The sequence below is a fragment of the Hyaena hyaena genome, unplaced genomic scaffold, assembly GCF_003009895.1.
Source record: "Hyaena hyaena isolate Hyena2069 unplaced genomic scaffold, ASM300989v1 scaffold_272, whole genome shotgun sequence".
In the NCBI taxonomy this organism is placed as follows: Eukaryota; Metazoa; Chordata; class Mammalia; order Carnivora; family Hyaenidae; genus Hyaena; species Hyaena hyaena.
In genome coordinates, this window is record NW_024080906.1 from 261,364 (window position 1) to 288,954 (window position 27,591).

The 27,591-nt window shown below is 35.7% G+C and overlaps 2 protein-coding genes and 1 long non-coding RNA gene across 6 annotated transcripts in view; 2 read left to right on the top strand and 1 right to left on the bottom strand.

The window, feature by feature from the left end:
* LOC120240991 (multidrug resistance-associated protein 1-like) overlaps positions 1-2,262 on the top strand; it is an 85,098-nt gene extending 82,836 nt beyond the window's left edge. For 2 of the 3 annotated variants that reach the window (XM_039245897.1, XM_039245896.1), the window contains exons 26-27: positions 669-863; positions 1,178-2,261. In XM_039245897.1, the coding sequence (XP_039101828.1) occupies positions 669-863; positions 1,178-1,304 (322 nt within the window). In that variant the 3' untranslated portion in view covers positions 1,305-2,261. Of the gene's footprint in view, positions 1-668; positions 864-1,177 lie in introns of all 3 variants that reach the window. The other variant, XM_039245894.1, reaches the window with a different exon arrangement.
* A 5,464-nt stretch (positions 2,263-7,726) lies between these two features.
* On the bottom strand, positions 7,727-19,353 carry HSPA13 (heat shock protein family A (Hsp70) member 13). The gene is made up of 5 exons (XM_039245900.1): positions 19,274-19,353; positions 17,402-17,742; positions 13,664-13,877; positions 11,402-11,569; positions 7,727-10,833 (listed from the first exon to the last, which is right to left on the bottom strand). Exons 1-5 carry the CDS (start codon positions 19,296-19,298, stop codon positions 10,166-10,168), a joined length of 1,416 nt encoding a protein of 471 aa, XP_039101831.1. The 5' UTR covers positions 19,299-19,353; the 3' UTR covers positions 7,727-10,165.
* An 81-nt stretch (positions 19,354-19,434) lies between these two features.
* The window catches only part of LOC120240994, a 111,344-nt gene continuing 103,187 nt past the window's right edge, over positions 19,435-27,591 (top strand). For both annotated transcript variants that reach the window (XR_005530803.1, XR_005530804.1), the window contains exon 1: positions 19,435-19,618. This is a non-coding gene — a long non-coding RNA (uncharacterized LOC120240994). The remainder of the gene's footprint in view (positions 19,619-27,591) is intronic.

Here is a 27,591-nt window from a genome sequence, read left to right on the forward strand (position 1 = left end):
TTGTAAAGACTCCTACTCAAATAGCTTTCTTGCTAAAAAATGCTGTAAGGGGCTCCTTTTTTCTTCCTGGCTGTTTGATGCCCAATGATAGTCCCTTTCACATGATCAGAGACATAAGGAAAGAGAACTAGATTCCCTCAAGCCCTGTACTGCATGACTCAGCCTCTCCCTACCTTTCTCTATTTCTGCCACATTGGCTTCCTTGCTGTTTCTTGAACATGCCAGGCCAGCCCTTGGCTGCCTCAGGGATTTTACATCTTCTGTTCCCTTTGCCAGGAACAAGTTTCCACTGGAAATCTGCATGGCTCACTCTCCCCTTCCTAAGGGTCTCAAGATAAAAGGCAACTTCCTCAATCCACTGAGGATTTCTTTGGCAGGCCTATCTAATGTCCACCCCAGTCCCACACTCTATACCCTCCCTTTCTGTGTGTTTGAAATTCTTATTACTATGCATTTTACTCATTTATCATGTCTATTTTTTCTGTCTACCCACAGGAATATAAACTCCACATTGAGATTTTTGTCTCTTTTGGCAAAATAAATATGTCTTGAATAAATGAATGTGTGGCTTAGAAAGAGAATGAATTGTAATATGATCAGAATTAAAGAACAGGAAGTGTGTAGCCATAAAGTCCACTGTAGAAATTATTTTACTATTTTTTTAACAGCGTTGGACAACGGCAGCTTGTCTGTCTTGCTCGTGCTTTGCTCCGAAAAACAAAAATTCTCATCTTGGATGAGGCAACAGCCTCCATCGATTTTGAGACTGATAACCTGGTGCAGACCACAGTCAGGAAGGAGTTTTCTGATTGTACCATCCTGACAATTGCTCACAGATTGCATTCTATCCTTGATTCTGATAGGTATGCTTTGTTTTCAGAAATAAAACGTATCTATTTATCTCTACAGGGTTAGTCACTAAATATACTCAACATACTGAATGCCATTAATAATCTTATCTGTGCTGAAAACAATTGTTTTCTAAAACAATTAGAAGAATATGTTAATCCTAACAGAATATTAGAATATTCTGGATATACTTCTTGAGCTCCTTGGTCCCCGTATTTTATAGTGACATAACTCACATGCTAATCGAAACTTTACATTAACAAGAAAAAAAAAGGGTGAACTGGAAAACTGATTCAGATTACCTGACTGGATTCTTTTCACATTGCAGGGTACTTGTTCTAGACTCTGGAAGGATTACAGAATTTGAAACACCACAGAATTTGATATGCCAGAAAGGACTTTTCTTTGAAATGCTAACAGAAGCTGGAATAACACAAGACTCACTGACAAAATAATGAATAATTTTAGCTGTGTATTGATTATACTGAATAAAAAATAGGTTAGTATTTTAAAAAATAACAACGAGGAGCACTGCACAAAAGCAGGCCCCTGGCTACATGTCGGCACAAAAATTGATAAGCGCCATATTTCTAACTCTCTAGGGCTGCACCCAACCTTCTCTCTTCCATTCCTGCTCTCTCCACAGTGCCCAACGTGCTACATGCCATTTGTCCTTTAGAATCTCTGACTTCATTCGGGAATCACTTTCTCCATGATGTGTCCCTTGATGTTCCCCTCTGCTCTCCAGGCTGATCCAGCTGCCCATTTCTGTGCACTCACCATCCCCACATGCATACCCCATATACCATGGCAGGGACCATATTCTATTTTAATTATTTTAGTCTATCTTCCCACTAATGCTACTTAAAGGGAAATACCCAGTTTCAGTTGTCTTTGTATGTGAAGTTCCTAGCATAGTGATTTTCGTATAGTTGATACCCAACAAATGTTTGAAGAATGAATGACTTGGCATTTTCAGGTAATATGATACAGGGATTTGTAGACCTACATAATATCTGTTGAGCTACTGGAAAGCATATGAAACGAAGGAGAAATCACAGAAAAATATTGTTATTCAGTTGATTTTAGAAATAGCAATTATATATTAACTGAATTTTGTGGTGTACTTTATTTAAAGTGATCATTTTAAATATTTTTACTGTTGACTTGGAGTACAAAAAAAATATTTTCTATGCAAGATTATATTTTTGGCTGGATCAATTTCAGTGACATGTATCAGATGGTATACATTCATAAAAGAGTGTTGATCTGTAATACGAATCAAATTTTGAAGGACTTTTTAATTTAGTAGTTTTATGTAATAAAAGCAATATTATTTCTCTGAATTGCCCTTCCAGTTTGAAGTACTTAAATTTTAATGGTATTTTCTTTTCAAGATGGTTTTAATACAATATTTTAACATGTTCTTGAAAAACCATCAACTATTCCTTTTATTCACCTTTTCTCCTTCCTACACACAACCATGTACAACCTAGATTCATCCCTACAGGTATTTATGAAAATTGCTTTACGTTATAAAACCCTAGATTACTTAAAACCTCCTTCTGTTAGAATGTAAGCCACTAGAGGTATTGTCGTGTCTTTACAATCCCTGAAATATAGAACGCTGTGTTTTGTACTCAGTATACAATGAATAAATTTCTGTTGAGTTCCATTAAGAAAGGGATCTAGACTCTTCCAACAAATGATGTTGGGAACACTGGATAGCTACCTGCAACAGAATGAAACTGGCCTACTTTCTTTTACCATACATAAAAATAAACTCAAAATGGATTAAAGACCTAAATATGAGACCTGAAACTTAATGTTTTCTTAGAAGAAAACATAGTAATTTCTTTGGACGTTGGCCTAGCAAAGTTTTTCTAGATATGTTTCCTTAGCCAGGGAAACAAAAGCAAAAATAAACTATTGGTACTACACCAAAATAAAAAGGTTTTGCATAATAAAGGAAACCATCAACAAAATGACAGGGAACCTACTGAATGGGAGAGATATTCCCAAATGATGTATCTTATAAGGGGTTAACACCCAAAATATATAAAAAACTTACACAACTCAACACCAAAAAAAAAAAAAAAAAAAGAGTAATCTGATTAAATTCAGATTACCTGAATAAACATACCCATGGCCAGCAGACACATGAAGAGGCTCAACATTACTCCTTGTCAGGGAAATGCAAATCCCTGACACTACACTACAGGGTAATGATGATAAATCACTACAGTGAGGTATCATGTAACACCTGTCATAATGGCTAAAATCAAAAACACAAGAAATAACAAGCATTGGCAAGGATGTGGGGGAAAAGGAACCCTGTGCACTGTTGGTGGGAATGCAAATTGGTGCAGCCACTGTAGAAAAAAGAATGGGGTTCCTCAAAAAATTAAAAATAGAACCACCAGATCATCCAGTAATTCCGCTACTAGAAAACAAAAGCACTAATTTGAAAAGATATATTCATCCCAGTGTTTATTGCAGCATTATTTTTAATAGCCAAGATTACAGAAGCAACCGAAGTGTCCATTAATAGATGAACGTATAAAGAGGATACAGTGTGTGTGTGTGTGTGTGTGTGCATGTGTATGTGTGTATAAAAAAAGAGAATATGAATATCATTCAGCTCTAGAACAATAAATGAGATCTTGTCATGTGCAACAACATGGATGGATCTAGAGGGTAAAATGCTAAGTGACACAAGTCAGGGAAGAATAAATACCATTAAGATTTCACTCTTATGGGGGCGCCTGGGTGGCTTAGTCGGTTAAGCGTCCGACTTTCGCTTAGGTCATGATCTCGCGGTTCGTGGGTTCGGCCCCGCGTCGGGCTCTGTGCTGACTGCCAGCTCGGAGCCTGGAGCCTGTTTCAGTCTGTGACTCCCTCTCTCTCTGACCCTCCCCTGCTCACGCTGTCTCTCTCTCTCTCTCTCTCTCCTAGAAATAAATAAAACATTAAAAAAAAAAAAAAAAGATTTCACTCTTATGTAGAATTTAAGAAATAAAACAAGGACAAGAAGATTTTAAAAATAAAGACTTTCTTTTCTTTTTCTTTTTTTTTTTACACAAATCGGTATGAGGGAGAAGGAATTTTAAGTAGGATCCAATGCTCAGGGCAGAGCCTGATGTGCGGCTCTATCCCATGCCCCTGAGATCATGACCTGAGCCCAAATCAGGAGTCAGACACTCAACTAACTGAGCCACCCACACAGGCCCTGTAAAACATACTCTTAAATACAGAGAACAAACTGGTGGTTGCCAGAAAGAAGAAGGGGGTGGGTGTGTGAAATAGGCGAAGAGGATTAAAACTACTTATTTTGATGAGCACTATGTAATGTATAGCATTACTGAATCATTATATTGTACCCTTGAAACTAATATACTGCATGTTAATTACACTTCAATTTAAAAAAAGGAAAGAGATCTAGATATTTCATTAAAAGATTATATTTTAGCCTCTTTACACCTTTAGTAAATCAACTAGAGACCTGTTATTTATTTGTTGGTTGGTTGGTTGGTTGGTTGATTTATTTATGACCCTCCCTGATTTAAAAAATCAAATGGGAAATCAATATACAGTTATGAGAATGAACAACAGCTACAGGCAACAGCATGGATGAATCTCACAAATATAATGTTGAGTGAAAGAAGCCAATCACAAAAGAATAGTAGTATGTGATTCTATAATTCTGTTTCTACCAAAGTTTTTAAAAAAGGAAAAACTGATCTATACTGCTATTAGAAGTCAGAATATTGTTTATTCTTGGTGAAGACAGAGGGGACAAGATTGAAGGGGTACACAAAAGGGGCTTCTTGGATAATGGTTGTATTCTGTTTCTTGATCTGGGTCTGAGTATCAGTTCAGTTTGTGAAAATTCATCAAGCCGTATACTTAGGATATGTCAATTATATATATATATATATATATATATATAGTATATGTGTGTATATGTATACACACATGTATAACATATATTAAATAAAGAGTAAAAAGAAAGCAAAAATTAAATATAAAAAATGACTAAGCCAAAATTCCTCAAAGATAATTTTTTTATATCTTAAGAAATTAACATTACATTTTTAATTATGTTCATCAAGCTTATTCAATCACTGAAGTATAAGAGAAGCAAAGTGCAAGGTCCTCAGTATGACTGGATTACAGAGAGGTAGTTCATTTGAGTTTTTAAAACAAGTATGTTTATTCAATGATTGATTTGTTTAAAGGCTTTAACTCCAAAACAGATTAAGAAAATAATAATAATTTCAGTATGTAGAAATAGCTAGCTTATAGAAGGAAAATCCTAACCAGCATTAAGTTGATTTTTTTTTTTTTTTAGGATATTGAGGATATTTATTATTGAAAGTATACCAATGCCAACTGATGTGTAAGGCACTGGCATCATTTGTTACTTCAGTCTTCACTAAGGAATATAAGAAAGGGATTATTATACACCCTATTTTGCCAAAAATAAGATTTCAAGAGGATCTTGGCCAATAAAATGTAGACTCCAGGTCCATGTGATGAGAAAATTAATGTCTTCCCAGTGTCTACTAAGATGTCTCATCCTGGGAGAGCCATTTAACCATCTGATGGTTAAAAACAGAGGAGAAGGATTTTAAACCAATAGTGCTGTAAGCATAGTAAATGGAATTAAAGCTTGGGGAGAGGCTGCTTTTTCAAATGTATTATTAGCTTGAACAATATGAAATAGCCGTTTTTGTAGGTCGAGATGGTTTGCTAATGGTAATTTCAAATACTTATAAAGATACCTTTGATGGGGCGCCTGGGTGGCTTAGTCGGTTAAGCGTCCGACTTTCGCTTAGGTCATGATCTCGCGGTTTGTGGGTTCGAGCCCCGCGTCGGGCTCTGTGCTGACTGCCAGCTCGGAGCCTGGAGCCTGTTTCACAGTCTGTGTCTCCCTCTCTCTCTGACCCTCCCCTGTTCACGCTGTCTCTCTCTCTCTCCTAGAAATAAATAAAAATATTAAAAAAAAAAAAGATACCTTTGGTATCCAACAGTATTGATATGTAATGATGTATTTTAATACACACACAAATAATAAATAGTTATAACTTATCTCTAGGGCCTTTCTCTTAGGAAAAATAAGATAATACAGTAGTTTTAAAAAGAGTTTAGGGTCGTGAGACTCACCACTTTCTAGTCGTGTACATTGGGGCAAGTTAACTTCATCAGGCTTATATGAGAGTAACAACTTTACCTCCTAAAGTTTTTGAAAATTAAATCATGTAACACCTAACTCTTAGGACAGTATCCGGCATATAGAACACATTCAATATGTAAAGTCACAGCTCCTTGCAGTTGGATTCTTCTATTTGCAAACACATCACAGAATATACTGTTAGGTAAATAAAAAGGGCAAAATTGAGCCAATGTTTATGAAAGTCTATTCTATATACAATAACTTTGGGATAACCTGGGATTAAAATAAGATACAGTCCCCAGTGTTACACAATATGGTTATCATATTATTATCAGGTTATTATCACTTAAGGAGATAGCAATTAGGAGAGATCTAGTTCCTTCTTGTTTTCCTAATTCCCATCTTTCTACTTGTCATTTTCTAAGCAAGAGGGCCATCTTTAGATTACTGAAATATTGACTTCTGACCATATTGTGAGCTCTTTCTGTAAATGTGCTAATGGAAATGAAGACCATCTAGGTCATTCATGTGGCCGCTGTGCGACTGAATTAGTAAGGCCGAGGTGATGGGTATGAACTGGGCCAAGGCTGACTGGCTCCTCCTGATTGCTGACAAGGTAGCCAGAGTTGCTCACTTGTTTTTTATATATTGATGAATCTGAGCACACAGGGAAGGTAGATTGTTGATCAAAGAGAGGAATCTTGTTTATCTCCTAAGCATGACACAAAGAACAAAATAAACATGAATAGACATATGAGTAAAATGTTAAAATAGGCTAGAAGTTGAGAAATATTTATGACATTTATAAAAACAAATTGTGAAAATCTTGAAAAATATGTGCTCCAAAATGTTTAGAAAGTAAGTAACACACATGTATTTTTGTGTGCGTGCTAAGATAAGCGATAAACGTAAATGTTTACATTCATGTTTACAAAATGTAGTTCATCATTATTATATTTATGATTGGCTTACTGCTGATATATGTAGTAGAAAATGTAATGTGATCAGAGAGTAAGACTTAAACGATTTGGACTGAGTGACAGCGTAGTGCAAACAGAAATGAAGCATACATATCAGTAACACTTCAGGCACCATGAATTCCCTCTGAGCATCTGCTTTTGACTTCTGAGCATTTGTATAAGAGTCTCCACGTATTACGAAACAGCCTTCTGCTTTCCCTGTATTACCTTATCTATGGCTTTATAGAGGTAATGGACATTGAATTAATGTTGACTTGACCATGATGTGCAAAGTCCCTTTGTTTCATATATTTTGTCTGATTATTTAGTTGAATCAGTTCCTTTTTTATTCCATCTTGAGCAGAAGCATAAGGCCAACAAAATGACACTTTGACCAAATGTTTATATAGTTTTTGTCCAAAGAACAAGATGAACTTTATCAGAAAATTATAAAGCATTAATGAATCTACCAATTATGCAGGATTAGGTTAATTTAGGTCTAGGCTCCATTATGGTCAAAGGCCATGGGTTGGTATTCAGAATTCTGGACATATTGTTCATATGATAAAAGAACTATCTCTTCTAAATTAGGGGAATAAGTAGAAAAGTATATAAGCAACCCCAAAGAAATCAGGATGCAGGGAAGTAGGCAAAAGCTGCTGAGGCCACATGCCATGAACTTCAGATCTGCTCTCTCCCTACCTTCTCTGGTCTAGTCCTGAATGGAAAATAAAGTACACAGTTTAAAAAACAAACTGCAAAGTGGTATTTATTTACATTAAAATGTGAATTACCTGTACACACACACGTTTAAGAGGCACAATCTGCTATGCACAAGAACTATATAATTCAGTATATGGTATACACAGTAGCATCTATTAAGTCAGTGGTTTGAGTGAAAACACAGTACCAAAACATTCCTGATACAAAATAAATTACTCACTCACATATTCTAATCATACAACAGTTAATATTTAAAAAGTTATACACTTCAAAAAACACTAGCTAGATGTACAACCAAATGTATTCAGTTTGTTTTATGAAAAATGTCTTCATATTAGGCTTAAATATCCCTTCCAGGAAGCATTTTTATCTTTTAAATAAATAAACTACATTGATCTCAAGACCATTTATATATTGCCCCCTGAAATATGATCGAAGGCAGACATTACTTCGTATTTTTAAAGGTGTAACTATACTAGAGAATATGCTAAACGTTGCCTCCAAATTCCAACACTGCCATTCTATTTTTCAGACACAATCGAAATATTTAAATTCTCATTTTAGTGTAGGAGATTAGCTGCCCTGTATTTTTACAAATTGTTTCCACTGAATTGTTAACAGATTGTCCTGAACTATCCCATATATTTGAGAAAGTCAAAGTTTTTTTTAAAAAATGCTAAAATGCTTCAGGTTAAAATTGATACTATATGTGGAGATTTTGATAGATTGAACACTTTTAAAGATCTTCACCAAAAGATCTTTTCCAATCTAACATCTATTAAAGATTCATACTGAGTCTGAGAGAACCTCAAATATTTTCGTGATGCAGTGAAGGGTTCATCTTTGGCATTTCTCTGTTAGTTCTAAAATAAAATATGTCAACAAACTTTTTTTTTCTAACTACTAGACATTCTGTACACAGAACAATTTGATTAAAATTGTGTCTTAACAGCAATCTCATTGCTCACATTGCTTTTTTAGATCTGCAAAAAATATTAGCATTCAGCTTTTTACTATGAGAAGCTGAAATATTTTGAAGTTGCTGAAATGAATTTGCTTAGTTCTCTTCTCAGTGATTGGAAATTCAACACCCTTTAAATTCAACAATGGATATAAAGCAGACATTACATTAACAAACATGTTGACCAGCCTGTAATCTTTTGAGAACTGGTATGAAGCATGCTTTATTAAGAAAAATAGAACTGCTTGCTATATTTTCTTTCTTGGTCCCTGTAGCTTTTCTAAAAGGAAACAAACAAGACTGCTACAAATGCTGATTTGTAGAAATTTTTCCACATTGCCCTCCACATTGGATTGACACATTACTTCCAATATGCACATTTTCTTTTGCTCTCATCACATACTAACCTTAAGGCTAAAAACAGTCCAGGAGTGACTATTGTAAAATGATAGTGGGAAACAGTAATAAGGATTTTACAGCTGAGCATATTTGCCTCACTCAAAACCAGTATGGGGAAAAATCTCAGTAAAAACTGAATCAAGTAGGATCTGATAGTTCAAATGCAAGCTACATTCTCCAGGGCTTACTGAAAATAAACAAAGATACAACAACAAAAACATAAATACTGTAGCTAATTACTACTAATTACCAATGTCTGCAAAGGTTGTGGATAACAAAAAAGAGCTAGTAATGATGGCTTTATTGTGACATTAAGACATGTATCAAATGAAATTAATAATTCCTGTTTTCTAACCAGGCTGAATCATGGAAATCCAAGCAGAGAATGATGCATAACAAATGAAGGAACTAGAGTGTAAACTGGTTACTTTTACTACCTGGTATTGAAACATTTGAATAAATGTTAGAAAGAAAATAAATTGATACAATAAATATATTTTGAAAATTCAGAGACTGCAGATTATATGAATAGAACACATAATTTTGGATTTGTAAAAGCAAATTTATTACATACTTGGCAGTTACTGAATGTTATATATGCAGCTTATATTAATAATACTGCTTATCTCCCAGCCAATGTAAAAATCTGACACTAATATGGTCCTTCAAGTACAGTTCAAACTAACAGTTACATGTGATAACCAAGTCAATCAATTACCAGCTCCTGCTAATACAATTTAGTAAGAACTGGGAATTGTAAAATTGGCACTAGGCGATGTTTACAGAATACAATTTTAAATGCATCTGGTTATCTACTTCCAGAATCCAAAACACAAAGTCACCCATGCTCCTTTAAGAGTTTTACCTCAATTCTGTCATTTTAGAAGTATTTGCTGGAATGGGATCTCTCCAAAATCAAATAGGATCCATCTGGTCACATTTAATCCTAAAATAAAATGTTATGTAAATTTCTATGTCTAAATGTTACCTTTCAGGTAAATTTGTGAGATATTTTAGAGATTTTTCTCTATTGGAGGAGGTGGTCTGATAAGAAGGAAGAGATCATCAGACAATCATAAATATTCATCCCTCCATAACTCAGTTAAAGTTGGTCTTCTGTAAATGCTTGTTGGGAATTTCTAAAGCACTGACTTGAAGAGGCCAAGAGCCTCCATCAATCCCTGCTTGGATGGCCACTCCTGTCACCACAGCCAAGTCAGGGTCTACAGAAGTGTTGGGATCCTTTCCAAAGAACTCTTGAATGACTTGGCGGATTCGAGGAATACGAGTAGAGCCCCCAACCAAAACCACCTCATCAATCTCAGTCTTTTCCAGGTGGCCTTCTTTTAGTACTTGCTGAATAGGTACAAGTATTTTCTGGAAGAGATCTTCATTAAGAGTGTCAAAGAGCTTCCGTGATATTTCTGTTTCAAATAACACCTGACTTTCTCCACTTTTCTTTTCAGAAAGGCCAGCTCCAAACACACTGTTCACATGGTGACCATCAGCGGGGGAAAATCTGTCCTTTGGCAGTTCAGTGTCACTAGTCTGAAGTTCCTTCTTGTCCTCTGCCTCCACTGTTAGTAATACTGACAACTGAGCAGACTGATGAAGAGTCAGGTTTAATTTGACCATTTCCACAGCTTGTCTTAATCTGTGAATTTCTTCTTTCCTAGAGGGTCGAAAGCCATATGTTTGATAGATCTGTTTATATAAATACTGAAGCAATCTTTGATTGAAGTCCTGTCCTCCAAGTTTATTGTTTCCTAAGTTAGAAATAAAAAGGCTTACGTTATATTTATGCATTTGTATGTGTATGCGCATACACATGTCTGTGTAGTATTAAGATTTTATTCATATAAAAACTGACTAAAAATAATTGGGTTAAAATGATTTTAACTAAAATGTATTCTTTAAAAAATGGTGCATATCTGTTTAAAATTTTTATTTTTTAATTTTTAATATAATTTATTGTCAAGGTAGCTAACATAGAGTGTATAAAGTATGCTTTTGGCTTCGGGAGTAGATTCCCATGATTCATCACTTACATACCACATCCAGTGCTCATCCCAACAAGTGCCCTCCTCAGTGCCCATCACCCATTTTACCCTCTCCCTCGGCCCCTGTAAGCTGTGCTTACAGCTCAGAGCCTGGAGCCTATTTCAGATTCTGTGTCTCCCTCTCTCTCTGACCCTCCCCTGCTCACGCTGTCTCTCTCTCTCTCAGAAATAAATAAAACGTTAAAAAATTAAAAAAAAAAAAAACACTTAACACATTAGGTGTGGAAGGAAAGCACTGTGTGAACCTCTTTTAGTCTCCCTGTATTTTTCTTACCAGACATTGCTCGGGTTAGAAACATTCCTCCTTGTTTATTTAGCAATGACACATCTAGAGTTCCTCCACCCAAATCTATCACCAAAACGTGAAAGACATCAGCCTTGTGGAGGCCATAGGCCATAGCTGCTGCCGTGGGTTCATTTATTACCCTCAAGATCTTCAGTCCTGTAATATTGGTTGAAGAAAGAACAATGCATCAGAGGACACCATTACCAAAATTCCTTCCCGTTCAACTTCATACAATGTTAGTGTGTTTTCTACAGCATGAACTCCAATGAGTAACAATGACAGTAGTCACAAAGCCATCAAAAATAATGAAATAGGAAGGATAAACATTGGTTGTTCTTAATAGTATCATTAAAATTGTTCTAAATATTATTAATATAAAAAAAGAAAAGCCCAGATTCAGTGGAATATATCATTCTAGTCTTTATTAATTAATATTTAATTAAAAAATCTTAGCCCCTTCTAATTTTCATTATTTTACTTGGAAATAATGAGCAATAAAACCTTAATCGTTATCTGCTATAATAAATTGCTGTGGAAATGAAAGCCTGGAGCCTGCTTCAAATTCTGTGTCTCGTTCTCTCTCTGGCTCTCCCCCGCTTGCTCACTAGCACTCTTTCTCTCTCAAAAATATATAAAACATTAAAATAAAAAACTAACTAAATAAAATGACTCTGATAGAGGTTTCTGGGTGGCTCAGTGGGTTCAGCATCTGACTCTTGATTTCAGCTCAGGTCATGATCTCAGTTTGTGGGATCGAGTCCCATGCTGGGCGCTGTGCTTAGGATTTTTCTCTCTCTCCTTCTCTCTGCCCTTCCCCTACTTGTCCTTTGTCTCTGTCAAAATAAATAAACTAAAAAAAAAAAAAAAAAAAAGACTTTGATAAAAACAAATAGAAAAAACAATTAGATGAAATATTCTAGTAGATACAATGACTCTTAAAGTATACTTAAAATTTAGGATCATCCAAAAGAAAAAAAAAAATTGGACCCTCAAGTGCAAATCTGAAATATACAACAATCTGATCTTGAAGATAACGTTAAACATTACAGTGAACAGTGAAAGTGCAGGCAAAAGATAAGATTTCCTTGTGCAAACTTCCTGCCTTAACCTACGTGCCACACTTAATGAGTGGTTTAGAAAGAATATATATATATATATATTTCAGGATATATATATATCAGTATATATATATATATATATATATATCAGGAACCATTAAGATTCAGATAAATTCTGAAAAATTTATTTAAAACCTAACACCGTTTTTTCTAGCTCTCTGATTTTGTCACTTGCTCTGCTTCTGGCCACACTACCAACTTCCTATCTTCATATGTACCAGCATATCCCCATTTTAAGGCTGCTAAACTGACTGTTCCCTCCCCTGAAACAGACTTCTTCTTGCCTAACAACCTTGCTTCCTTCAAATCTGCTGACATGTCACTTTCTCAAGGAGGCCTGCCTGGCCACTCTAAACCCTGCGTCCCCCACGTCCTGACCACCCCCAGCAATCCTCATCTTATGCTGCTCTTTCTTCTATAGCACGTTTCTTTCTGATACACACTATGTCAGGGGTGTGCACCAGGGCCAATTCTGGCCCTCAGGAACAATGGGCCATGCCAGGGAACAGGAGACTGTCACTACCTGGAGAGGATGGTGCTGCTGGCATCTAATAAGCAGAAGCTAGGGATGCTACTAACTCTCCTATAATGCACAGGACAGTTCCCCACAACACATAATTATCTAGGCCCAAATATCCACAACTAGGAGTAGAAAACCCTACAATATTCTTATCTTTAATACAGACCTTCTATTTCCCTCCAATAGAAGAGAAGTTCATGGGAACAGGGATTTATGTTTTGTTTGCCAAGGCACCCAATATTTGCTGGATGGTTTTAAATGATTTCTCTTCCACCTCTGATTTTTAAAAAAAACATTACATTCATCTTAACATTAAAGAAAATTTATAAAAAAATTCCTCATTGCTACCATGAACTCGTGTCCTCAGCCTTTGTTATAGGACTATCTGATTGGCCGTTGTCAAAATATGTTGCATTTTACATCGTGCTATAAAATTTTCTTAATTTTTGTTTGTAAATTTATATGGAAATCCATTTAATTTACCTACTTTGGGTTTATTTACATGCCTAATTAATTAGGTGGTTTGCAAACTGATATACCTTACCACAGGAGATTTTCAACCTAAGAATATTTTGAGAAAAAAAAATGCAACACTGGCAAGGGTGGTATTACCTGCAAGGTTAGCGGCTTCAATTGTTGAATTTCTCTGTTTTAGATCAAATTCTGCCGGTACAGAAATAACTGCGTTGGCAACTGGCATTCCAAGATACTCCTCTGCCATTTGCTTTAACTTCAACAGCAGTCTAGAGCCAACGTATTCTGGGGAAACGGTGATGGTTTCGTTACTGGTCACCGAAAACTCAACCATTCCATTTTTGTTTAAAACCTATGAATAGGATTAAGCAAAAATAAATACATGAATAAATAAATGTAAAAATGTGTGTGTACGCCTACACATACACACACATCTATTTAAACACATATATACATACACACTGCACTTACTCAATAAAAATTTAACTTCATAAGGTCATAAAATATTTTGTCATCTATCACTTACCAAGATGAGAAGTTATTAAAAGTTATACTTTAAAATCTATGAAGTGAATCTACACCATCGCCTTCAATAATAGCAGAATAAATCAAATTCATCACCAAGCATATGTATGGAACAGAGAAGATCTTCAATATATATTTGTTAGATGAATGAAAGAAAAGATGAAATATAAGGAATAAAAGTTGCTGGATCATGTATTTGATTCAGGATCTTCTAATTGTTTACAAAAATAACAGATAACTGAACAAATGTTCTGGTACATTGTAACAAGAATAGTTTTAGTAGCTCATTATGTTCTTATCCAAGAATCAAGTATTACTTACATTCCAATTTCCATGAAAACATGTATCATATATTAGTTCCTTATCCCGGTTAATGTAGTTGTGTATATTTAAAAAACTGAATTAGGGGCACCTGGGTGGCCCAATCAGTTAAGCATCTGACTTTTGATTTTGCCTCAAGTCATGATCTCAGTTTGTGGGGTATGAAGCCTTGAATCCAGCTCTGCACTGACAGCATAGAGCCTGCTTGGGATTCTCTCTCCCTCTCCCCTGCTTGTGCACGCATGCTCTCTCTCTCTCAAACAAATAAATTTTTAAAAATTAACAAAAATTAAAAAATAGATTGATTCTAAAACATGCTGTCCTACTTTCACCAATAGACTATATTCATATCAATAGTAAAGAGAATTAGTCTGTTCTAAGAAACAGTAAGAATTTTACTCTCATCATTCTAGACTATATAATTAGGTTTCAATGAAGAAAACTTAACATTCACAAACCTATCTGGGAAAAACAAAAACAAGCTACAGACATGATTAAAATAAGAGTTAAAAACACCATACCATCAGAGCCCATGTGATACAGAAACAACAAAAAAATCAAACACTTAAAAGCTTAACGACGACAACAACAATAACAACAACTCAAAATAACTCTGCGTTGGAAAGCAGTACAGAGGTTCCTCAAAAAACTGAAGCTATAACTACCAAATGATGTAGAAGTCTACTTCTAGGAATATATCCTTATAAAGAAAAGCTATCTGTACTCCCACGTTCACAGCAGCATTACTTACAATAGCCAAGCCGTGAAAACAACCTAAGTGTCTATCAACAGATAAATGGATAATGTTGTGATATACATACATAACAGAATATTATTCGGCCATGAAAAAGAAAATCCTTCTATCTCTAACAACATGAATGGACCCTAAGGGTATAATGCTAAGTGCCAGAAAGTCAGAGAAAGACAAAACTATATGACCTCTCATATGTAGAATTTAAAACAACAACCAAACTTAGATGTATTTGAAAGCTGTTGTGAGAGTAAACTCTAAGAGCTCTCACAACAAAGGAAAAAATATTTTTTTAAAATTTTATTTCTGAAAGACAGAGAGATAGCATGAGCAGAGGAGGGTAAGAGAGAGGGAGACACAGAATCGTAAACAGGCTCCAGGCTCTGAGTTAGCTGTCAGCACAGAGCCTGACTCAGGGCTCAAACCCACGAACTGTGACATCATGACCTGAGCTGAAGTTGGATGCTTAACCGACTGAGCCACCCAGGCGCCCCTCTTTTTTTGTATCTATATAGGATGATGGATGTTAACTTATTGTACTAATCCCTTCATAATATGTTTAAGTCAAATCATTATGTTGTACATCATAAACTTATATAGGGCTGTATGTCAATTATATCCTAAAACTTAGGGAAAAAATAACTCTTGCATCAATAATATACTAAAAATCACAATTTTGATGACAGGTTTAACTTGATATAATTTAATCATGGCTTAAGAGAAAGATTTACAAATTAATAAAGGATTATAAGAATAAAGCTAAAAAAGAACAAAGAAATAAATATCAGAAAAACGTGGGATAAATTTAAGTTCTCCTTTGAAAATGCATAAAAATTTTGAGAATTTTATTCAGTAAGTAGCACTGATACAGTTATGACTTTTAAAATCTATTCACTTAGAATTCCACCTCATAATTGCCAGAAGAAAACTCCTCTATGGAAAGAATATTTAAATGTTTAAAACATGTGCGTGGGGGGGATGGATGAAATAAGTGATGGGGATTAAAAAGTACACTTACCGTGATGGAAAAAAAAATGTGTTGTAGGAAAAATTAAAATATTTAAAAGAAAAAACAGCAAACCATAGCCTTACAAATCCTCAAGTAAAAGCATTAGGAAAAAAATACAAATGGATAGGGTGGGAGTGGCCATTGTAAGCCTGGTAAGGGTCTAAAACCATTTTTTTTTTTTAAATTTTAAGATGATTTGCCACATGAAAATTTAACATTACAGCATCAGTTAAAGGAAAAGAAAATTTAAAAAAAAAAAACACTGAAAACATATCACAAAGGTACTTTATAGTCATTTAAAAAAGATACCCCGCAAAATAGGATGACAAGAAATGGATCACTACAGAAAATAAAAATGCCATGAACAAATTTTTAAAAAATCTGACCTCACTAAAAATCAAAGGAATGCAAATTAATACAAGATATCATTTTCACTTATTCATTGAAAGATTAAAAAATAGGAACATGGGAAGATATAAGCATTCTAAAAAAGATAGTAGATAAGAGCACACAACCTGTTCAGTGTGCAATTTGGCAATATAAATCAAAGTACTCAAAGAACTCAAATTCTCCTACTTCTACAATTCAAGTTTAGGAAATGATCAAGAAGTACACAAAGATATATGTACAAAGATACTCAAAGAAGCTACAACGTAAGTGGAAAACCAGGGAAAAAATAAAATGCGCACTTATTGAGATTGGACAATTAAAGGAATAGCCGTAACAAGTGACCATGAAAACAATGATGTGAACCTATTATCTAACTGTCCGTGTCACACGGTTGAGTTTCCAGAAAGTCTTAAAACGGCATGCCTGGTAGGATATCTCTTTTTAAGTACACAAATGTGTATAACCTAACACACACACAGCTTCTCTCCGTCTATCTAGCTATCTAGCCAGCCATCCATAGTAACTAGGGGGCTTCATTAACCTTCTTGCTACAATGAGGAGCTAAGCAGGCAGGCAGGTGGACATCCATCCATTGCAGATGGCGGCTCCAGCTTTCTTGCTACAATTACACAAAGGGGTAAGCAGACGTTCTGAGGATGGTGAAGCAAGAATGCTGCTAAGGCTCGAAGTACATGATAGGCAGCAGTGTGGAGCCAGTGAATCAACTCATTCTGGAACTGCTGTAGGGCTGCTTGTTATAATATGACCTCCATGCAGATTAACTAAGGTGAAACAGAATGTTTTATAACTTGAAGCCAAGGCATTATTTGAAACAATATGGTGAACTAAAATTAAAACAGAATCGAGTTTAATCTCTTACCTTAAATGGGTATCTGCCAATCTCAGCCTCCAGCTCTTCTGGGGTAAATATCTTGCCTATGAATCTTTTGGCGTCATAGATTGTGTTCTGAGGATTTGAATCTGCGAGCTCTAAGCTTTCATAACCCACATATACATCATCGTCAGTAAAGGACACCATGCTGGGTATACTAATATGCCCATTTTCATCTGGAATGACCTTTACTTTTCCTGTGCCAGGAAAAAACACCCCAACAGAACAGTAGGTGGTGCCAAGGTCAATGCCAATCACTTTAGGAGTAGGTAATGGTAAATACTGTTGTGCCAAATAGCCAGCCAACAGGAGAGTCAAAACAGCTGATCCTGAAATACAGGCAAATTAAAAGATCTGTCTTATTAAAATAGTACGATATGCTAAATTACTATAGCAAAGTCCCTTTAATTTCACTCTTTGAGATGAGACTAATACAGACTCAAAATATTTTCTTTTACAGTATCAATGGTAACAGTTCTCTCAGACATCAAGTTTTCATACTGCAAAATGATTATACTACAATTAAAATAAAGAACAATACAAACAGATAACTCCTCTAGTTGTATGTCTGTGTACTTCACCTGGGTGAATGAGAAGTAAAAAATTTTAATCGTGCTAATGCTGACAGAAAAAGACATTTATCTCTAGCAAAAGCTAGACAAATGTAATATAGATATATTTCAAATTCTTGATTGAGATTTAGATTTCATAGCTTTATACACAGCTTTAATTATCATTATTAAAAAGAAACCCCATTATTAAAATTTCCACAGCAAAACCTTTGTTATTATCGTAGGGCTAAAACTCTTTTATCTCCTCATCTCCTTTTTCCTTCCAAATGGGTGAACTGGATAAAGTGGTAAAATGATTTTGAAAGTTGTTTACTGTCACTTGACAACAGAACACAGTTAACTTCTGGTATTTAAACAGGATTTAAGGAATACTTCTTGCAGAAGCAGGTAAAGAGAACCATAAATGTGGAACCCTGAAGGCAACATAAAGCGCCCGGAAGGCAGGTTTTGTTCACTGTTGTGTCCCCTCCACCAGGAATGGCTCCTAGCAAATAGCAGATGCTCAACTAATATTAATTGATTAAAAAAAACCTCACAAATGTGAACACCACGCAGACTGTAATCTTAAGTCATGAAGAAAGATGCTACTTTGAATTCACAATTTATCTGTAACTTGGTTTCAGGAGACTATGTCCATACGTGTTACATACGACCTTAACGTCCATCGGTAGGAGTCTGTTTCACTAACTGTAAGCTCATCTTCATTAACACATAACTCAAAAAAGTGGACATCAAGTGCCAACTCCTTTTCCCACTTGCTCCTACGTGGAGAACTTCAGAAACATTTCATTTTCTCGCTCGGGGAGGATTAATTGCTAACCTAGATGGGTGGAAAGAGCATCAGACTACACAGCCAAGAGGCCTGATCTCTCACGACGCAGCATCCCGGGCCTCTGCAGCTCAGGCTGCCGGGGCTGCTCCTCCCCCCTCCCCTACAAAGGGGTCTTGGGGATGCACATTCTTGCGGCCTCTCGAAGGCCTCAATTCAACCAACGATTCAAAATCGACGTTCTTTTGAAAAGAACCCTTCCTGGGGTCCGATGTCCTTGGGATGGACGCAGAGGGTCGCCGGCGGCCCTACTTGGCCTACTCTGGCCCAGACCATTCTAGACGCGACCCCCCAATCCGGCGACCCGAAGAACCAAAATCCGACTCTAAGTCACCTTTTCGCAGCCCTTCCCACGGCGCCAATTGGATCCGGGAGGTGACAACCACTCCCCGCCTGTCCCCGCCTCCCCAAACCGCTCGAGTGTCCGCAACAGCCACAGGGAACCCCCTGGTCACTAACCTAAGATCGTCATCTCTCCGGCCATCACAGTCCCGCCGAAGAGGCTTGGGATGACTGTACCAGACGTGAGGTGCCGCCCCCACACCGCCCCGCAGCCCCAAGGCCTAATGGGTATTGTAGTTCTCTTCCTCCGACGCAGTCGGAGAAGCTACATAGCTCACGGGGGAAAGGACTTCATTTACCGTCAGGTAGCAGGGCTGAGAACTTCCATTCAACCGCTGCCAGTGACGTCTGAGCCGCCCTCCTACGCCAGGGCTGCGGAGCCAATGAGGCTGAGGTGAAGGAGAGCCAAGAAGAGGGCCTGGAATGTATAATCAAACCTGAAGCGACCGGAGCCAAGTGGAGGTAAAAACAATCTTTTTAGCGCTGCCCTACCGCTTTGCCTTATGGGAAGTGTAGTTCCGGCCCGCCCCTCTTCACTGGAGGGAGAGTGAGGACCGTTATGTCGTTCCTTTCTTTGGCCCTGTTTGTAACCAGGCCCGGGTTGAGCCTTTGCTTTTTTATTCTTCGTACCTTTTAAAAGAGTGCTCCTTTGCCTAGATCTAGATTCTGCGTGGGGATGCTCCAAGCGCCACCCCCCACCCCTCCAGCCTTCCTGTAAGAGCCCCTGCAGCAGTGTGGGCACAGACGGAGGCTGCTGGGGCGTCCCTGAAACTACCAATAAGATCCTCAGCCCTCTTCTTTTGTTTTGGGATAAATGAGTTCAAGCAGTCTTCAGTGAATGTGATTTATTCAAGAGAGCAGGGACACATTTTCTTTTGCCAATACCGAAGTGGGCTATTGTAAACGAAAACAAAACACTTTAGCTTTTCTTTTTTTTTTTTTTTTTAAATTAAGTCATAATTGGTAGAAATTGCTTTCATGGACAAGTCCTGTAAAATGTAATGGCCATTTAGGACACTTGTTAAATGTTTTTTTCAGGCCGGAGTCTATAATATACAACCTCCCCCCAACTATTTTTTTGTTTGTTTTGTTTTTTCTTCTTGGTTGCTGGTAGTATTTAATGGCTCTTTTTGAGAGTGTTTGTCTGCTAATGCTGTAAATAAAGATCACCAGAGCTCACCAGAGCTATGGTCCTGGAGAACCGCTAACTGTTTCCTCACCTTAGATGTAAATCAGTCCCTGTTGATAACAGGTCTACCTGCTGGAGTAATAAACCATCACTGGCTTTCCAGCTGATTAAAACATGTATATGAAAATACTGATGGTTATTGAAGGTGAAGTACAGTTAATGGGGATTTATTATAATCTCTCCACTTTTGTACGTTAAAATTTTTTTCATAATGTAAATCATAAAAAGTATGTCTATAGTGAGTACTATTGAGTATAATTTTCTTATGAACAGATAATTCACTCAATTCATGAATATTATTAGGTGTAATGATCATATTAACAAACATTTATATACCATAGTGGTAGCCACTGGTAACAACAGGAGAGACAAAAGGTAAAAACATACATGTAACTTCTTACTGTATATACTGTGAAAGTAAAGGAAACCTCATCTAAAATGGAGCCCAGAAGCCCTGAAGGGGAGTTCGCTGGGACTACCACTGGCTATCAGTTGCTGACCCCACCAGAAGGAATCATACCTTGCATCCTTAGCAGGAATAAGCTTATTTTACTGCCCCAGCAGGACAAAGTAAACTTTTCTCCTTGCCCAGCAAAGCAATAGCCAATGAAAGTTAAAACTCTCACCTGACTCCAATAGACTTTTGTTCAAAAAAGTCCTTCACAATTTCATTCTTTCCTCCATAAAAGCAAGCCACTCACCTTTGTTCCCTGGTCTTGCCTATGGTTCACTATAGTTTACTTGGCCCAAATTGCAATTCCTCTGCTATTACCAAATAAATTCATTTTGCTAATAAAATAACTGGATAGCTTTAGGGTTGACAACACCATTTTTGTGGTATGGACAGAGGGAAGAAACAGAATTGAATCAATCAAGAAGACTTAGTGAAAGAGAATATGTCTAAGAAATATTTAGGAGAGGAAAAGAGAGCCAGGAGTTGGGTTAATAGGATATTATGAAGCAATTGGTTGAAGGTGTCCCAGAAAGAGGGAACTGAATTACCAAGAACATAGAAACAGAAAATAATCTCATAGGTTAGATGTTCTGGATCATAAAGCAATAGGTGAAAGTCTGAGAGGTAAGACTAGAGATATAAACCAAATCAAGAGGGTTAGTCATTTGTGGCAGGCAATGGTCATTGCTATTATCACTGCCACCCGCTCCTTCCTCCTCTGTTAATGGGATCTTGATATGGTCAAGAAGTAGGTAGCGCTTACATAATATCATCGTGGAATGCTCTTAATATAGGAGAGAAACTAAAACAGAACTAAACAGTATCCATTTTTCCATTACTGCCTTAACAAATTACCACAAATTTATTATTTTACATTTCTGTAAATCAGAAATTTGGTATGGATCTCACTGGATTAAATCAAAACAGCAGAGGTCTACAGTCCTTTCTGGAGGTTTTAGAGTGGAATTGTTTCCTGCTAGATGGGAATTGCTGGCACAATTTATTTCCTTGGCAATTGTAGGATCAAGGTTCCTATTTCTTGTTAGCTGTAAACTGAGGCTCATTTCCAGCTTCTAGAAGCCACCCACATTACTTAACTGAGAGACTTTTATCCTCTGTGACAACAGTAGACTCAGAAGACATCATGTGATTATACTGGACCCACCTGGACAACCCAAGATAATCTCCCCATCTCAAGGCTTGTAACTTAAGAATCTGTGAAGTCTGTTTTGCCTTGTAAAGTAACATACTCACAGGTTAGAAGAATTAGAATGTGAACTTAAGCCTACCACTATTTGCTCTGTGGTCCCCAAAGATTTATATCCATCCATATGCAGAGTCTCATCCTACCTACTACAGCATCAACTCAAAGTCCAAAAGGCTCTTCTAAACCTCATCAGCTCAAGAGTCATAAATGTCATTGCCCAGATCATCTAAATTGGGTGGTAACTATGGTCACTTATTCCATCTTGTCTGCTTATAATCGGAGAAACAATGAAATACTTAGATAAGAATGTTGGTTTTACTAATGTTAAATAGAACAGCAAGCCCCAGAGTTGGAAAATAAGGATGAGGGCAGGGATATGGAAAGAAATGTGGATATACTGTTTTCTTCATATTTCTTAGCAAGGAGTTCATAGATATTTGGAATGGAGAATTTAATTGAAGCTTAAATAGGTAATTCAAGGTTGAGAAGACAACGTTCTGAATGATTAAAACATGATAAAATATACAGACAAAAATTAGGTTATAGAGAAGAATAAGTGGGACAAAATTAAAATATATACCTTTTTTTTAGTTTTGCCTAGAAAAGTGTCAATACACATCATGTAAAGTTAAATTTTAAAAATCCATATACCAAAATACATAAAAAAAGGAAACAATAAACCAAAAAAAAAAAACAACCAAAAACCCTTACCAGATAACAGATTTAGGATCAATTGTTATGGTATGCATAAATTAAATGGGGTGGACTAAAAACTGCCAGATTGTCTTTTTTTAATTCACAGTTGTAAGTATTTATTAGAGACTTTTAAATAGATAACTAAATGAAGTTCAATAGCTGGAAAATATCTTAGAGGGCATTTGGACCCACCCCTTTATTTATAGAGAGAAAAATAGAGGCCTAGAGAAGTCAAGAAAATTATTATCTCAATTAGTGTTCATTCTCTTAATAAATTATACTTCACTTTCAATTTGGTGATTAGAGGTAATCTTTAACAATAGTAGCTGGAGTGAAAAATTGTCTAATTATATATCCCAATATTTCTCATTATTATTTCAGAAATGTGCTCCACTAGGAAAATCATTGCCAAATAATAAAAATCTCACTATATATCAAATTCAGGGGACGAATTGTCCTTGTTGTTGTTTAATTCACACTTATTTCTCTTCCCTCATCTATATACAAAAAGTTCATTGAATGTAAAATTGATCTAGTTCTCTGCACATTCATTAAAAGAATAAGTGTATTGAAATTCTAATTCAGTTTGAGTTTCATTGCTAGATTCTATGAAACACTATAATATTTAAACATAAAAGATTACTACTCTGTTAAAATTATGCCATAACAGGACAAATCTCATTTATTGAACCAGAGTATTTATACATTTTTTTCCTTCTTCTAGACTGTTATGGTTCCATATATTTCTGTTTTCGGGGGGTTGAAAATTTATTACATGAAGATTTTTCATATAAAGATATTGATAGGAAATAAATAAATAAATAGGAAATAGTAAGTATCTTCATATCTTCATATAAAGATATTGATAGGAAATAAATAAATAAATAGTAAATAGTAAGTAAAAAACTGGTGCTGTTTTTGTTTTTTTCATAGAATCTTAGTATACAGCCAAACTTTTTAAAAATTAATCTGTTTGCCTTTTATTTTAACAATAGCTTATAATCTGGTTATTGTCTGTAAGTTTCAAATGAATTTAAGTGGAAACAAATATCATATATGTTTACAATCAGAAACATATGATCAAAAATATCTTCCTAACAACAAACCAATACCAAACTTAGAATTATTAGCAATATAATTGAAAGTGAGGTAAGAATACTCATTTACAACTATTATATAACATTACTTTGGAATTAACAGTCTGTGCAAGAAAATAAATAGAAAGTATGTATTCAGGAAAAATAAAGAGGCAAATTTATTATCATTTTCTAGTTATATATTATTGTATTAGTTCAGGCTACTATAGCAAAATAACATAAGCTGTGTAACTCATTAACAACAGAAATGTATTTCTCATAGTTCTGGAGGCTGTGAAGTCCCTGTATCCTGGGTCAAGACTGCTGTCTTCTTTCCATGTCTTCACAGGGTGAAGGAGCAAGGCAACTCTCTGAGGTCTTTTTTATAAGGGTATTAATCACATTCATGATGATTCTACCCCATGATCTAATCACTTCTCAAAGGTCTCACCTTCTAATACTATTATATTGGGGATTACGTTACAGCATATACAGGATATATTTAAGGGGTAGGAAGGAATGATTGCTTTAAAGACATTCCATTGCCATTGTCTTCTATTTTTTTTTATTTTTTTGGAAAGTCAGTCATAAGTTTCATTCTTACTTTTTGAAGGTAATCAAATCTTCTGAAATCACTTTGTGTTGTCTCTGCCTGATTAAAAAATTTCTCTATTTGTTTTCAAGCATTTTACCTATGTTTTGCCATATATAATTCTTTTGTGTTTATCCTTTTTGGGGTTAACTGAGGTTCCTGGATCTCTGGTTGATGCCTCTCATAGTTTTGGAAAAATTCTCATCCATATCTCTTTAAATATTGTTTCTGTCCTTCTGAGATTCCAATTACACATATATTAATTAGCTCATGTCCTATACTAACTTTTTGTCCTATATTCAATTATTCTCAGTTCTTGTGTTCTTTCTATTTTTTTCTCTCTGTGCTTCACTTTGAATATTTTCCTCTTTTTATGTTTACTAATAGGGTCTTTACTGTGTCTAATCTGCTATTCCATGAACATATTCCATGAATTCTTAAATTCATATATGTTCAGTTCTAGAATGTCTCACTGATTTTTATATTAATTCTAATTATATGTTGAAACTGTCAATTTTTTATTCTTTATATAATATACTTTATTTAAAATTACTGTAATCTTGTCATTTATTTTAAAGCTCTTATCTGTTTATTCCGATGACATTTATGGAACAGGGGTGATCTCCTTATATCAACTTACTTATTTTTCCTTTCAGTTACATTTTCCTCCTTCTTCCAGTGTCTCATATTTACTTTTGCATGCCAAAGAACCACGAAGTCAGAGGTTGATGTTACTTCCCTCAGATAGCATTTGCACTTTTCTCTGCTACACACATGGGCTGAGGGCAGATCATCTCAGTTCCCGTGGGGAATTTGGCTTGGTGGGTGCTTAACTGGAACTTAAGATAAATTTAGTACTTCTACGGTTTCATATATTTCAAATAAATTCCCTGTGCTTTTGCAGACCTGTCACCCTCTTGAGGGACTTTGTCTCCTCAGCTCTGCAAAAAAGCAGTTATTTTTGCATCACCCCAACACTCATATTTGGTCTCCTTTAGATTCTATGGCCAATAACCGCCCCAAACTCTGCTGATATCTCTTTCTGTAGCAGGTTTTTTGTTTTGTTTTAACCTATGTCAAGCGGGATATTTAGTATCCATACCGATAAGGCAAATGCTCCCAATGAAGAGAATTGCCACTGGTCTCATGTTGCCCAAGAAGTGCTATTCCATCTCTGGAAACAATTCTAGTCCTCTTTGCTTTCTCACTACTTTCAAGTTTGCCTTTACAAACTTGACTTTTGGATGCATGCTTTTTTTCTTGTTTGTTGAAACAGAGGTTAGAGCTTGCTCCTACATTCTGCATTCTACTCAGGGGTTTTATTTATTTTTAATGTTTATTTATTTATTTTTGAGAGAGAGAGAGAATGAGAATTCCAAGGACACTTCCTCTGCTGTGAGCTTAGAGCCTGACTTGGGGCTCAAACTCATGAACCATGAGATCATGACCTGAGCCGATATCAAGATCTAATTCTTAACCTACTGACCCACCCAGACACCCCTATATTCAGGGGTTGTAAATACATAATTTACTTGTTTATTAACTTTTTTATGTTTATTTATTTTTGAGAGAGAGAAAGAGAGCATGAGCCAGAAAGGGATAGACAGAGAGGGGGACAAAGGATAGAAAGCAGGCTCTATGCTGACAGCAGCAAGCCTGATGTGGGGTATGAACTCACTAACCTGGAGATCATGGCCCAAGTGGAAATCAGACACTTAACCAACTGAGCCATCCAGGCGCACCATCTTGTTTGTTAACTTTAACTGATAAGTTATTGCTGGTGTGTATACTGTGATTCAGTGTTCACAGTATTCACACTATTCAAAAGGATTTTGAAATCATATTCAGATTCTTGGGGAATGAGAGCCATAATTAACAATGTCTATCATGGGTTTGGATATGGGGGTGTGGCACACATGCACACCTATGTCTAATTGCACTGTTTATCACTGTGTGCTCAAACTTTGGTGGGTGGTAAATGTGCCCAAGACAAAGGAAGATAAAGAATGAAACCGGTAAGTACAGTGCAGACTATGGTGGAGGTTTCAGGAGAGAAGGGGCTTGTTCTTGTCTTTTTCTTCATTACAGTCCCAGTTCCTAGAACAGTGAGTGCAAAATACATGATGGCTTCCTAAAATATATTAACTCATGGATAAATAAAAGAAGTAAATACAGAAAGGATATAAAAGGGGATATGGATGAAACCCTTTACTAAGTCTTAGGGATCCAGCTGCTTAAAGACTATAACTATGTCTAGCACATTTTAATATATTCAGAGCATGCAGTACATGAATATTAGATGCTTTGTGATTGGATGAATGTGTATTGGAACATGTCATCATATATATTTCTAGTGTTGCTAAAATAATTGGATTTATCCATGAACTATTACTTATTCCCAACTTGTGTCAAATACTGTATTTACTGAGGGCGATTTTTACTTAAACTAATAATGATATGTGAGTTTATACAAATAATATAATTATATCTTTACATTTATTTTGCCAAATGCTGCTTGAACAGTGTATTGAAAAACCTGACAAAATAATTTTATAAGCTTTTATCTTCTTTAATGAGTATTAGTATATTCTTCCATGAAGCTAGTTATTCAAAGTTCACACTACCTTGAAGTCAAAAATAAAAACAAATGATAAGACTCATAAGAGATAAATCACTTCTCTCTGGACAATCAATTTTAAGCTATGAATTTGTATTTAAATATGTATTATTGGAGCTGTCTTTAAGTTGTAACAGTCTTTAAGCTGTAACAGTCTATGATTTGCTAAAAAGTTTATTTAAATGATGAATAAAACATAATAGTAGTTATTTATTTACTTCTATAATAACTGCTTTATATGTATTATAAGCTTTTTTTTCAAGCTTTATTTCTAAAAAATAGATTTGGGGATCAGTTAATAACTTTTTACAGACAGGAAACAGATTTTCAGAGTTAGCTAAGGCAGAATTTGAAACTAGGTCTGTTTATCAAAGACACTAACAAACAATCTCTCTTCTTGCCTTAGTCATCTTGGGCTGTCATAATAACAAAATACCATAGATTGGGTGGCTTGAGCAATAGAAATTTACTTTCTCATATTTCTAGTAGAGAATGTAAAGTTCAAGATCAAGGTATCAAGGTAGCAGCTGATTCAGTTTCTCATTAAAGTTCTCTTCCTGGTTTGTAGATGGTTGCCTTTTGTGTGTGTCTTCATGTGGGTTTT